Here is a 13,880-nt window from a genome sequence, read left to right on the forward strand (position 1 = left end):
CTTGACGTCTGTAGTTGGAAAAATGCTTGAAGCCATCATTAAAGATGAAATAGTGAAACTTTTGGAACGTAAGGGTTCAATCAGCCAGACGGTTTTAGAAAGGGAAGATCTTGTTTGACAAACTTGTTAGGATTCTTTGAGTATATAATGGATGCAGTGGATAGTGGGGAGCAGGTTGATGTTGTATATTTGGATTTTCAGAAAGCGTTTGATAGGGTGCCGCACAAGAGACTTCTCAGTAAGTTACAGGAAAGTGGAGTCCGGGGAAGTCTATTGGCCTGGATTGAAAATTGGTTGTCTGACAGGAGGCAGAGAGTCAGAATAAATGGGAGTTTTTCCAGGTTGGCAGAGAGTGGTAACTGGGGTGCCGCAGGGGTCGGTGCTAGGCCCACAACTGTTCATCATTTACACTGATGACTTGGAGGAGGGGACAAAATGTGGTGTAGCCAAGTTTGCGGATGACACCAAATTGAGTGGAAGAGCAAATTGTAATGAGGATGTGGAGAGTCTGCAGAGGGATATAGTTAAGCTGGATGAGTGGGCAAAAGTCTGGCAGATGGAGTACAATGTTAGTAAGTGTGAGGTTATCCACTTTGGCAAGAAAAATAAAAGAGCTGAATATTATTTAAAGGGTGAAAAACTACAGCATGCTGTTGTGCAGAGGGACTTAGGAGTGCTTGTGCATGAATCGCAAAAAGTTAGGTTGCAGGTGCAACAGGTTATTAAAAGGCAAATGGAATGTTGGCCTTCATTGCTAGAGGAATTGAATTCAGGAGTAGGGAGGTAATGTTGCAACTCTACAAGGTACTGGTGAGCCCGCACCTGGAGTACTGTGTCCAGTTCTGGTCTCCATATTTGAGGAAGGATATACTGGCTTTGGAGACGGTCCAGAGGAGGTTTACTAGGTTGATCCCTGGGATGAAGGGTTTGACTTATGATGAAAGATTAAATCGTCTAGGATTGTATTCGCTCGAGTTCAGAAGAATGAGAGGAGATCTTATAGAAACATATAGGATTATGATTATGGATAGGATAGATGTAGGAAGGTTTTTTGAGCTGGCCGGGGAAACTAAAACGAGAGGACACAGTCTCAAGATTCTGGGGAGTAGATTTAGGACAGAGATGAGGAAAAATAGTTTTTCCCAGAGAGTAGTGAATGTTTGGAATTCTCTAACCAGGGAAGTGGTTGAGGCTGCTTCATTAAACATATTTAAAATTCAGTTAGATAAATTTTTACATGATAGAGGAATTAGGGAATATGGGGAGAAGGCAGGTAGGTGGAGTTAGGTCATAAATTAGATCAGCCATGATCATATTGAATGGCGGAGCAGGCTCGATGGGCCATTTTTGGCCTACTCCTGTTCCTACTTCCTATGTTCCTATGTTCTGTACTGCCTGCTGTGAGCAATTTTGGTCTCAAGGCTCACAGAAGGAAATATGCAAAATTAAAGCAAAGAGTCACTGGATCGATTCCCGGGATGAAGCAGCGATTGGAAATGACGGGCATAGACTTATTGGAGTTCAGAAGAAATGATAGATACTGTGATTTTTTTTACAAACCACAGATTATTCTGAGGGGGCCAAACTTGGTCCCTGGATAAGTTCTGGAATGAGAAAAGTAAATGCTCTTTAGAGGGTTGTCTCAGCAGTTTTTTTAAAATGTTTCCCCAAAATCGCAAGCAGGCACCTGTTCTGAAATACGTTATAATAGCATTATCAACTACTGATTTGTTGAAGCAACTCTAAGATCAATAAATTTGCATTCTACCAAAAATACAGTTATATAATTTTAAGATATTATTCTAACAAGGTTACTCAGACTGAAGCTGCCTCAAATGTGACATTTTAAAAAAACCCCAAAAAATGGCAATTAAACAATTAATATTTTTAAACATCTACAGCCAATTTTTCAAAATACACAGAAGACCCTTCATAATCCAATATCACAAATGGTAACAAGTTCAATTAGAACTTTTGTTCATATTACTTTTTATATTAGTTGATATTTGGTGCTCAAAAACGTATAGGGTTTGAAGTAATGCGGGTTATATGTGCAGCACAGGCTTGTGGGCTAGAAGGGCCTGTTACTGTGCTGTTATGTCCGTAAATAATTTTAAAAATTACTTTGATATAAAGGTAGGTGCAAATTAAGATTCACTAGTTGTAAAAATTGGATAATAAACCTTCTCCAATAATAAATGTCCACTGCTGAAAGGTCACCATTTTATGTGTAGCCCTTTCAGATACTGAACTTGCATCACACATAGTTTCTCTGCACAGCAGTAGAGTTGTGCCCTGCAGTAAATTAAACAGACCATTAAGTTCTGCATATTGTTATTCACAATAGCTACAGGAACGAGCAATAAATGAAATTCTGAGAATTGTGGTAGTGTGGTAGATTATTAAAGACTTTAGAAAAAAGTGTACCGTTCCTAGATGGTGTAAATTTGATCTAAAATTCAAGTTCTGACCAGCTGTTTTCCTTCCCAGAATTATAGTTCTGTTAATTTTGCAACACTCATTTTAACACATCCACATTAGTCTGCTGTCTGCTACTAAAAAAGTTATCTATAACTATACGACCAGGTTTAATCATCAATTGTCATGAGACAAACCTGTTTATCAAGTCTCGTTCTGATTTGGGGAACATGGTATAGTGCTTTGTGTACAGAAAGAATAGTACACAAATACTAAACGAGGCCACAGGTCAGCAAAAGCTAAAAAACACATGGAACCCTTCAGCTCATGATGCACCCAGAGAACAGGTGATGGATTTCTCTGAGACAAGTACCAAAACCATTGCCTTGTAAATAAATAGGCAGATAAAAAGTAAACACATTTTCAAGATAAAATTTGTGAGAATTGAAAATATGAAGATTGCAATTTTATTTTTGTTTAAATAAATCAGTGAGTATTAGGCCACAGATTCAGGAATGGCTCCTGAGTCTGGGTTTAGATTAACGAGAGAGTTGCTGGCTTGAGCTAATTCCACTATTGAAATGCGCCCCTGCTGCCTGATAAATTGAGCCACAGCAGCAAGTTCCTGTTCAGTGATGTATATGAATTTCCCACGATCGTCAAGGACGCCTGGAAGAAAAATTATTTGTTAGGAAGGAAACTATCCACACCAATATTACAGGTAAATTATGCAAAGGATAAAGATAACAGCAGGGAACAATGAAACAAATGCTCTTGTTGTTCACTGCATGGCCCTAGTTTAGCCATATAAACAAATTCGTAGTAAAACTTACAACATTTAGAACATTACCAGCACAGTAGTAAAACACAAAAGTCTGCAGACCTCGTGGTTGAAGTAAAAACACCACGCTGGAGAAACTCAGCAGGTCAAACTGCATACTTTATGTAGCAAAGATAAGGAAACATAACCAACTTTTCGGGCTTGAGCTCTTCATCATATATACCCTTGAAACTTTGGTTGTGTATCCTTATTTTTGCCATATATAGTGCACTGTTTGACCTGTTGAGTTTCTACAGCATGGTGTTTTTACATTACAGCACAGTTCAGACCCTTCAGCCCATGACGTTGTGTCGAACTGTATAAACCTAACCAAAAAAAAACCAATCCTCCCTACCTCATAACCCTCTAATTTTCTTGCATCCATGTGCCTGCCTAAAAGACTTTTAAATGCCCCTATTATTCCATCTTCCATCACCATCCCTGGCAATTCATTCCAGGAACCCAAAACTCTGTGTAAAAACTCTGATGTCTCCCCTAAACTTTCCTGCCTTCTCTTTGTGATTCACTGTGTTTGCTGTGAAAAAGTGGCTGTCTATCTTATCTATGCCTCTCAATCTTGTAGACCACTATTAAGTCACCTTTCATCTTTCTTCACTCCAATTTAATTGAAAATGAAATTGAAAGAACTCCTCAAGTTAATTTCATTTACACCAGCTACATACCTGTAAGAGATCCTTCAGCAATCAAATCTTGGAGTCTGTTAATAGCATCCTTAAAAGAAAATACAAATTATTGGCAAATTCCAAATGATGTCAAAGAATTGGCCTGTTATCAGAATTAAGAATATTAGTAACGAAACTATTCAAGGCATCACAGCTGACCCCAATCCTTCCCTATTATCATGAACAAACTAATACATTTTAAGTACATCTCGCATGTAATGATTGGATCAGGATGTTATTTCCCCCTCCATCACAAGCTCAGGAAGAGATACTACCTTCTCTGCCAATTGACACCAGCTCCAATCAGTTAAGATCAGAGATTGAATTTGGCAGTTTTTTCCTCTCCAATGACTATCAAGCAGTGCACTCAACAAAGTTTACTCATATTGATACTAAAATTGACATCTTCAATAGATTTATGAAAATTACAGTGATTACTGCCCATCACACACCTATTGCAGAATAAATTTGTGTTTACTTGACACACAAATACAAAACCAAGAATAGTATAATGTTTTTGCAATAGGCTTTCAGAATATTATTCTTTGCACAAAATCTACCACCAAGATTCTCAGATTTTAAAACATCCATCTTGTCATACATCCATTTCCTGCCTTTGGGCTATACAAAATGTTGGCCTCATTTGTTCATCTTAATGGTATTTATTGTTCAAAATCCATAACAGTAAAGAATTTTGCATTAATCTAAAGCCAGACTTTCGTACTTTCCTATTAATTCACCTTTAGACAAAAAAACCATTATTAATCCACATACCTGTGTCCTTAAGCCAAAATGAGAGGCAAGATCCTCCAAAAGAACAACTTTTGTTTTCTAGGGAAAAGAAGATAAGATACCAAATTAAGATAAGATACCAAATTAAGATAAGATACCAAATTAAGATAAGATACCAAAAGCTTTGTCAGATATATAGAGTAAAAGAGAAGTAAGAGTAAATATTGGACCTCTGGAGAAGTGGGTAATGGGGAACAAAGAACTGAGGGAGCTTAAGTGAGTCCAGTTGCTATTACTGAGGAGAAAATGCTTGGGAAGCTGAGGGGGGGAGTGGTTTGAAGATGGATAAATCACCTGGACCAGATGGACTACATCCCATAGATGATAGATGTAGCTGGAGATGGTGAATGCATTAGTAGTGATCTTTCAAGAATCACTAGAGTAGTGGTTCTCAACCTTTTTCTTTCCCTGATATACCACTTTAAGTAACCCCCATGCCTTCGGAGCTCTGTGATTAGTAAGGTATTGCTTAAGGTGGTATGTGTGTGGGAAGGGAAGGTTGAGAATCACTGCTCTAGACCCAATTGTTACTGAAATATTTTGCTTGAGAAAAATTGTCTTTAGAATTATTAAACCATGCACATAATGAGTCAAATAGGTACGATTAAAACAGTGGTTTTCAAACTTTTTCTTTCTACCCACATACCACCTTAAGCAATCCTTTACTAATCACAGAGCACCTATGGCATAGGGAATACTTAAAGTGATACATGAATGGAAAGAAAAAGATTGAGAACCACTGCACTAGAGTCAGGAATGGTTCCCTAGGACTAAAAAATTGCATAGGTCACTCCACTTTTTAAGAAAGTAGAGAGGCAAAGGCAGGAAACTATAGGCTGGCTAGAACTACATCAGTAGTGGGCAGGATTCTAGTGGTAATTATTAAGGATGAGGTTTTGGGGTACTTGAAGGTCCAAGATAAATTAGGCCAAAGTCAGCATGGTTTCCTTCAGGGAAGATTTAGCTTGACAAATCTGTTGGCATTTTTTGAGAAAGTATTGAGCAAGACAGACAAAGGAGAATAAATAGATGAAATGTTGTTTATTTGGACTTCCAGAAGGCCTTTGACAAGGTGCCACACATGAGGCTGCTAAATAAGATAGGGGATGATATGACGGGAAAGATACTAACATGGATAGAAGATTGACTGACAGGCAGAAGGCGAAGAGTAGGAATAAAGGGGTCTTTTCCGTCTGGCTAATGGTGTTCCGCAGGGGTCAGTGTTGTGCCTGCTACTTTTCACATTGTATGTAAATGATTTAGATGATGAAATGGATGGCTTTGTGGCCAAGTTTGCGGTAGGTGAAGGGGGCAGGTAATGATGAGGAGCATGGAGACTGCAGGGGGTCTTGGACAGATTGGAAAAATGGGCAAAAAAGTGGTAGATGGAATGCAATGTAGAGAAGTGTAAGGATAAAGTCATATACTATTTTCTAAATGAAGAGAAAATTCAGGAAGTGGCGATCCAAAGAGACTTGGGAATCCTAATGCAGGATTCCCTAATTAACTTACAGATTCAGTTGGTAGCAATATTAGTATTCATTTTGAGAGGACCAGAATGTAAAAGTAAAGATGTAATGCTGAGGATTTGTAAGATATTATTTGGAGTATTACGAGCAGTTTTGGACCCTGCATCAAAGGAAGGATATGCTGGTGTTTGAGAAGGTGCAGATTAGGTTTACAAGAATGATCTTAGGGATGAGAGGGTTAAGATGTGAGGAGTGTTTGATGGCTTTGGGCCTGTCCTTGCTAGAATTTAGAAGGGAGTGGGGGGTGGGGAGGGATATAATTAAAACTTATCTAGCCCTTCCAATATTTGGAAGGGCTAGATAAAGTCGAAGTGGAGGCGTTTCCAGAAGTGGGAGAGAGACTAGGACCAGAGGACACAGCATCAAAATAAAAGGATGTCCCTTTTGGAGAAATTTCTTCAGCCAGAGGGTAGTGAATTTATGAAACTTGTTGCCATAGACAGCTGAGGAGGGCAAGTCATTAAGCATATTTATCGAGGTTAATAAGTTCTTGATCAGTAAGGGCATCAAAGGTTATGGGGTTTTGCAGAAAAATTGGGTTGAAAAGAAGAATATGCTGCGATTCAATTGGCGGAGTAGACTCATGGGGCTGAACAGCCTAATCCAGCTTCTATCTCTGAGTGTTTTAAATGTGAGCCAAGGATCTCAGTTCAATAATAAATGGCTCTGAATTTCAAAATGCACATTTTGAAGATCAATTGGAAGAAATATTCTGCAGTGCTGATTGAAATATGTAGTTTCAGAAATAATAACCCTGAACAAACCTCCAGATGTTGCAATAATACCAGCAAATACTAAGTGATGAAGTTCCATGGTGATTGAAAATATATGACCCATCTTTGATGATAAAACTTTCTGTGAGAAAAGATATCAACTTTTTTATAATTCATGGGCACATTTCTTTATTTTTAAAATATTTTTATTGGTATTTAATATATAATATATAAACAATTGAACAATACAATTTTAAAATTTAAAATATAGGAAAAAGATTTTAAATATGAACATAATTCAAAAGACCAATGCACATTGGTAATAGTGTAGTAAAACATAGCATCAAACAAAAAGAAAAATCCCCAACCCAAAAGAAAGAGAAATGGAATAAAAATAAAGCTAAAAGTCTTTTTTTCAAATGAATTATAAATTTCTTTTTTTAAAATAAAATAAAAGGTATACAATTATGTTTCCTTCTCATTCTGCAAATATTTTTATCACAAGTTGTATTATTCATGGTGGAGCAAAGCCATTACCTGTTATGTTACCCAACGTAAATAAAGTAAAAAGAGGAAACCTAAACTAACCTGGAGCCTTGGCCCTTGTAGACGTGAACGTGGCACGTGTCTTGTCCAGAGCTCGTCAACAAGGAACAAACATTCACCGCTCCATATTTCTTCTCCGCCCCCTGACCACCCCCTTTCTCTTCAACGGCCCCTTGGATCTTTCCACCACCCACTTTGGGAATCACTAATCTAACTAGATGAACAATTGGCAGCAGGAAACAGTGTTTTACTTCAGTTGGCGATCAAATTTACACTGGCCATTATGGAAAGAACAGGACACTGTTGGCCACTTCATGTGTCGAGAGATCAAATGATCCAACAATCTCTCTCATCCTTTCCTGTTGTATGTTCTGGAAACTGACATATCTCCCTCTCCTTGAGAGCAAGCATCTCACTAGTCCAGAGAATTCTCAATGGTAACACACTAATGTGGCCACTAGCCATCGAGTTTGTACATTTGGATATCACAACCACAAGTGTTGTTGCTAATCAGAAGGTTACAACGAGAGGCTAAGAAACAATGCTGACTATACAAAATTAATTCCATGTAGTACACACTCCACCATCAAGAGGAAAGAGTGAATATCCTTTTTTTTAAAAAAGAAGCAATGCAAGGAGGTATTCATTTTGATTAAGGCCGAAAAAATGTTGAAGGACAAAACAGCCAAGCTGGAAAACTGACTACTATGGACTGAGAAATAAAAGGGGGTAACCAGCCCATGGAATTCAGTTCTCATAGCCAGGATCTGCCAAAATTCTCTCTTCTGTTCTTCTCTGGAGATGTCGAGAAAGGATGGAGATGAGACAAATGCAGACCAATATCATTCACATGACCTAATTAATGTGTGTTTGAAGAGATGGAGGAGCTGACTTTTCAAAATTATAAAAATAAAAGATGGTTAAAAATAAAACTATAAAGCATTAATTCTGTGGATAACTTAAAAATGATACTTATATTCTTGCATACATTCACTCAAAAATGAGGAACATTAAACCTTCTTGAAAATACACATTTTACAGGCATTAGCTACATCTAAAAGCAATGATTATGTGAGACATATCCTAATTTTTTAAAACAAATTTTGCTCAAAAATGAATTATTTATTTAGAATTCTCCAAAGCGCTGGCTTCCAGAGAAAACTGTTCGGCATTTATTTAGAGCAGTATATTTGGTTTATAACAATATTTCTCATACTTTGATAATCATTTGAGGAATCCAGTAATCTGTAATCTTAGAATCACAGCGCAGGAGGCAAGTGTTCAGTCCATCACTTCTCTGACAATTGATAGGGAACTATCTGATCTCATCCCATCAGATGAGACCTGCTGTCTCAGCCCCAAGTCGTCAGTGCTGCAGGTCACAGTTCTTAAACCCCACATTCATGTAGTATTTAAGGGTCTCTGCCTCTACGCACTTTAAAACTGAGTCCCAGATATCTACCAATGGGGGAAAAAAAGAACATATTCTCTCATTCTTTCATCATTTTATCCCCATTTCACCATTGTATTCCTCTGCTAAGGAAAATAGATCTTCCTTATTTACTTTGCCCAGGTCTTTTCTGTTCCAAAGTAAATAATTTTAGTCAATATTCTCCAAAAACAAAAATGACATCACTGGGTAGATAAAAACTGATAGGCGAGTCTAAAACAAGTGGGCATAGATTTAAGGTGAGAATGGAAAGATTTACAAGGGACCAAAAGGGTGTGTTAAACGAGTTGCAAGAGGAAGTGATAGAGGCGATTACAATTGTTACATTTCAAAGATAGCTAGACAGGTATATAGTTGGGAAAGATTTAGAGGGATATGAACCAAACATGGGGAAATGGAACTAGCTTAGAGGAATAACTTGATCAGTCAAAGGGCCATTCTCCATGCTGAAAGATTCTGAGGCTATAATTTCATATACTGACAAATGACAACATTCGTAGATGTTTTCTTGTGAAACCCTGTAATGCTCTGAGGAAAATGGCTAATGGCTTCAACATGAAATCATTGACCTTAGTGATTCTCTCCTTCCTATTACAAGAAAATGCAATTTGCCTGCCACATTGACCACCGGCAGTGGGCTGATAACGCCTCAAACCGTGCATCTTGGCGCCTCACAGTTTGGCGGGCAGCAGCCTCCTTTGAAGAAGACCGCAGAGCCCACCTCACTGACAAAAGGCAAAGGAGGAAAAACCCAACACCCAACCCCAACCAACCAATTTTCCCTTGCAACCGCTGCAATCGTGTCTGCCTGTCCCGCATCGGACTGGTCAGCCACAAAAGAGCCTGCAGCTGACGTGGACTTTTTACCCCCTCCATAAATCTTCGTCCGCGAAGCCAAGCCAAAGACCCAGTTCTGTACAAAACGTAAATGTTCTTTTTTTTAATGATACACAATATACAGAATATATGGAGTAAAATCATTATGCACATCTTATTTTATGTTAAAAGATTTTACACATTGTAGATGCATTGGAAATTTGCAATCATATGAGTATATCTTGATATACACATTTCCCCAAAAAAATTATTAATAACCATTATGAAATCAGAATAACTGATACTTTGGAAAACATTTAAATCATTCCAACTACAATAACTCTTGCTGAACTAAGGTGGATGATTCTAAAATTTGTCACGTTTCACATTTGTACTCCATGGGGAACAATGTCAAAACAATTTAATGAGCCTTCCCATTCCCTATTGTCTGTGATCTAATATATAAAACGTTCCAGGAGAAGCAGCGATTTGCTTGCACCGTTCAATCTTGTGTTCTACTTTCAGCAATCCAATATGGTCTTCTCTACGTTGGAGAAACCAAACACCGATGAGGTGATTGCTTTGTAGAGCACCAGCCCTCAATCGCATGGATATGCACACCATCTTAACTCCAACACCCATTTTCATGTTTGTTGGTGGCCGCCTCCACTGTGATACTAAGTCCCAATGTAAAGGAGAACAAAAATATCTTAACTTCTCTCCAGGCACTTGGCAACCCTTTGAAATGAACACTGAATTCTCCACCTGCTTTCTCATCATTTCCCTTGACTACTTGTGTCCCTTTCCCATCCCTTTCTTTAAAATACCTCACTAATGGTCATTGCTCATCACCTGTTCCATCTTAATCTATCTCCATTGAACAAAGAGGAGATGCCAGTGGGCCAGACAGCATCCACTGAGAGAAATGGTCAGTCAGTCAGTGTGATCGATCTCTGGACAGAATTTTGTCTTCCACTTCACTCCGACCTCCAGCTCTGCTTTGAAAACTATGAACTCCTCATACTCTCCCTCTCTGAAGAAGGTTGCTGACCCGAAATATCGACTGATTTCTCTTTCCAGAGTTGCTACTTATCTCACTAGAGTTCATTCACAATTCCTGTTCAAATTTCACGTAATTACTACATTCAAGGCATTGTGTCTTTGATGCCTGCAATCCAGCTAGTTCCACTATACTCTCTTCTCTTCATATCCCTGTATTTTCCCCCCTTTCATTATAAACAGAACAATTGAAATTGGGTGGCATGGTTATTGTAGCGATTAGAGCAACGCCACGTTAGCGCCAGCAATTCGAAGTCGAATCCAGCGCTCTCTGTAAGGAGTGTCTGCATGGGTTTCCTCCAGGCACCCTGGATTCCACCCATCCCCCAAAACGTACGGGGGTTTTAGGTTAATTGTAGAATTTTGGCAGCCAGGCTCATGGGCCAGAAGACCCTGTTACCAGGGTGTATGTCTAAATTTAAATTTTAAATTTAAAACAGCTAAGGCTATCCAGTAGCCTACACTGTAGATTCATATAATTTTCTCTGCAATAAAACCTTTTTTTTTCATTTATTTAGAACTTACAATAAAAGGATCTGCTTCACAATGCTTAAATTAACTGTTTTCCTCAAAGCCTTTTCACAAAAATAGACCCAATGAAGCAAAAATGTGAAAGCAATAATTAAGAATTACAGATAGTGAAATGCCCTAACTCCCTGCTGTTTGTAAAATTGAACAAAGTATAATCATTACCTTGATGTAGTCAATGAACAATAGCAAAAGGTTCTCAGACTAGGAAAGAGAAAAAGAACAATTAAATGCACAAAGAGAAAAATCAAGAAACATCACCTACCAACTATAATATTGCAGTTATCCATTTCTGAACCTCTTACGGCAATGAATATCAATCCTGAAAAATAGCACGCTTTCTTTTAGTGTAAGAAACAGCTTAAACTGCAAAAGGAATTTTAATTTAAAATGTATTTAAAACATGCTATTGAATAGAGCGTGTGGATTGTTTACTGTAACAATTTGGTTTTGTTTAATTATACATTCATTAGTGCACTGCTCCAATGTTGAACTAATTTGGTTTACAGACCCTGATGCAGAAAGAGGCAGGTTTGGGCTATTCAATGGGCCAACAGCAAACCCTGAAAGGTTATCACAGGAAAGTTACAGCAACTCAGATAATGTTCTACATAGACTAGATAGGCCGAAAGGCCTGTTTCTGTGCTGTAATATTCTATGGCTTTAAGGGCCAGGGATGCTGGAAGCAGTAAGTATTACAGCCACTTACAATCACAATATAATGCATATCTTGGTATAAAAACTATCCAGCTTTTCTAAACATTAGCAATTGCATAGAAGGAATCCATTTTCCCCATCATATCCATGCTGGCTCTCAAAGCAATGCTGTTCCCACTCCATATAACCTATTCTCTCATATGACCAACTAACACCAGCCATAATTCTCTTACACCAAGGAAAATTTACAGCGGCTAATTCAACTAATAATGAGGATGTCGTTATGACCCTAAGGAACCCTAAGCACACAAGGGAGAACCCCCGACGTCACGGGGAGAATGTGAAAACTCCACAGACACAGCACTGGAAGTCAGAGTCAAACCCAAGCCACTCGTGCAGTGAGCACTGCTCTGAAGAATGGGACCGTCAGACTAATCTGAGGTGGGACACAAGTGACATTTCTATATTCAAAAATATCCATTCAGAAAATGGATAAGCTTTATTCAGATAAGTTATTCAAAGCCTTTTGTTTTGTAAAAATATACAATATACTGTCACAAATTAATAATAACAAATTCTTCTCTTCCACCAAGAAATTCAAAAATAGAACTTTACTTGGTGCTAATTAATGTAATTTTCTTTTAAATGTAAATATTCTTCATCAATTTGTGACAACTTTAGAGAAGTTATATTTCTAAATCAGCAAATAAAATACCACATGACATTCGACTGTGCAGCTTGGAATTGCTGTCCTTTCAGCTTTTGAATGGCTTTGTGTGATCAATTAATTACCTCCTGCTCCGTTTCCTGGACCTCAATTCCTTCCTCTTCTACGATAAATGATTCTTTCAACCTCAGGTATTCTTCATGGTCTCGCCGCTGCTTTTCTTCCCAGGCTTTTTTCAATTCTTCTTCCTTTTTTTAAATGGCACCAAAAGAAATGTTTTATTTTAAGTTATGAAACAGATACTTCAATGAACTCCCTACTAAAATTAAATTCAATCAGATAAAAACTTCTAATTTTTTTGTGCACATTGTGAAGTACATAAGTGCAGTGGAACTAGACAACCATGCAGGTGCATTGCATTCAGTTCTGTGTTTATGAGGATGTACCACACACTTATATAGGAAGCCACCTCGGCAATTTGCATAAATGTACTTCCTAAATGGTATTGGGAAGTCCCTTTTCACCCCCAGCATTTCAGTTTAGATGTCAAGATGCCAAAAAAGTTTTGAAGGCAGAAAGTTTTAGGTGCTATAAACAGCACCGAAGGAACACTATCGTCTCCAAGTCAGGTATCATTCTGACACTGAGATATTGACATTAAAAAAAGAGGATGTGTTGGACCTTTTGAAAATCATGAAGTTAGACATATCACTGGGGCCAGATGAGATTTGCCCAAGGCTGTCTTTGCACCATCACAAAGGATGGGAGAAGTAATGGTGGATTGGAGGGTTGCAAATGTTGTTTCCCTGTTCAAGAAAGGGGTTAGAAATATCCCAGGAAATTATAGATCAATGAATCTTACATCAGTGGTGGTCAGCTGTTGGAGAAGATCCTGAAAGACAAGATTTACAAGCATTTAGAGAAGCATAATCTGATTAGGGATCATCAGCATGGATTTGTCAGAGGAAGGTTGTGCCTTACAAGCTTGATAGAATATGTTCAGAATGTAACAAAGCACATTGATGAAAATAAAGTGGCTCATGTAGTGTATATGGATATCATTAAATCATTTAACAAAATTCTCCATTCATGGATCATTCAGAAAATAAAGAAGCTCTGAATCCAAGGAGTCCTTGCTTTGTGGATACAGAAATGGCTTACCCAGTGATGGTGGTGGCTGTACATATTCTGCATGAATGTCA

At 38.1% G+C, this 13,880-nt stretch overlaps 1 protein-coding gene across 4 annotated transcripts in view; it reads right to left on the reverse strand.

Annotated features, from left to right (window-relative positions):
• Positions 1-2,869: 2,869 nt before the first annotated feature.
• LOC138757023 (DDRGK domain-containing protein 1) overlaps positions 2,870-13,880 on the reverse strand; it is a 122,149-nt gene continuing 111,138 nt past the window's right edge. For 2 of the 4 annotated variants that reach the window (XM_069923616.1, XM_069923615.1), the window contains exons 5-10: positions 13,541-13,570; positions 12,804-12,926; positions 11,520-11,558; positions 4,696-4,752; positions 3,922-3,970; positions 2,870-3,087 (exon numbers count right to left, since the gene is read on the reverse strand). In XM_069923616.1, the coding sequence (XP_069779717.1) occupies positions 2,915-3,087; positions 3,922-3,970; positions 4,696-4,752; positions 11,520-11,558; positions 12,804-12,926; positions 13,541-13,570 (471 nt within the window). In that variant the 3' untranslated portion in view covers positions 2,870-2,914. Of the gene's footprint in view, positions 3,088-3,921; positions 3,971-4,695; positions 4,753-7,006; positions 7,098-11,519; positions 11,559-12,803; positions 12,927-13,540; positions 13,571-13,880 lie in introns of all 4 variants that reach the window. The other 2 variants (XM_069923618.1, XM_069923617.1) reach the window with 2 other exon arrangements.

Source organism: Narcine bancroftii, chromosome 3 (genome assembly GCF_036971445.1).
Source record: "Narcine bancroftii isolate sNarBan1 chromosome 3, sNarBan1.hap1, whole genome shotgun sequence".
Classification (NCBI taxonomy): Eukaryota; Metazoa; Chordata; class Chondrichthyes; order Torpediniformes; family Narcinidae; genus Narcine; species Narcine bancroftii.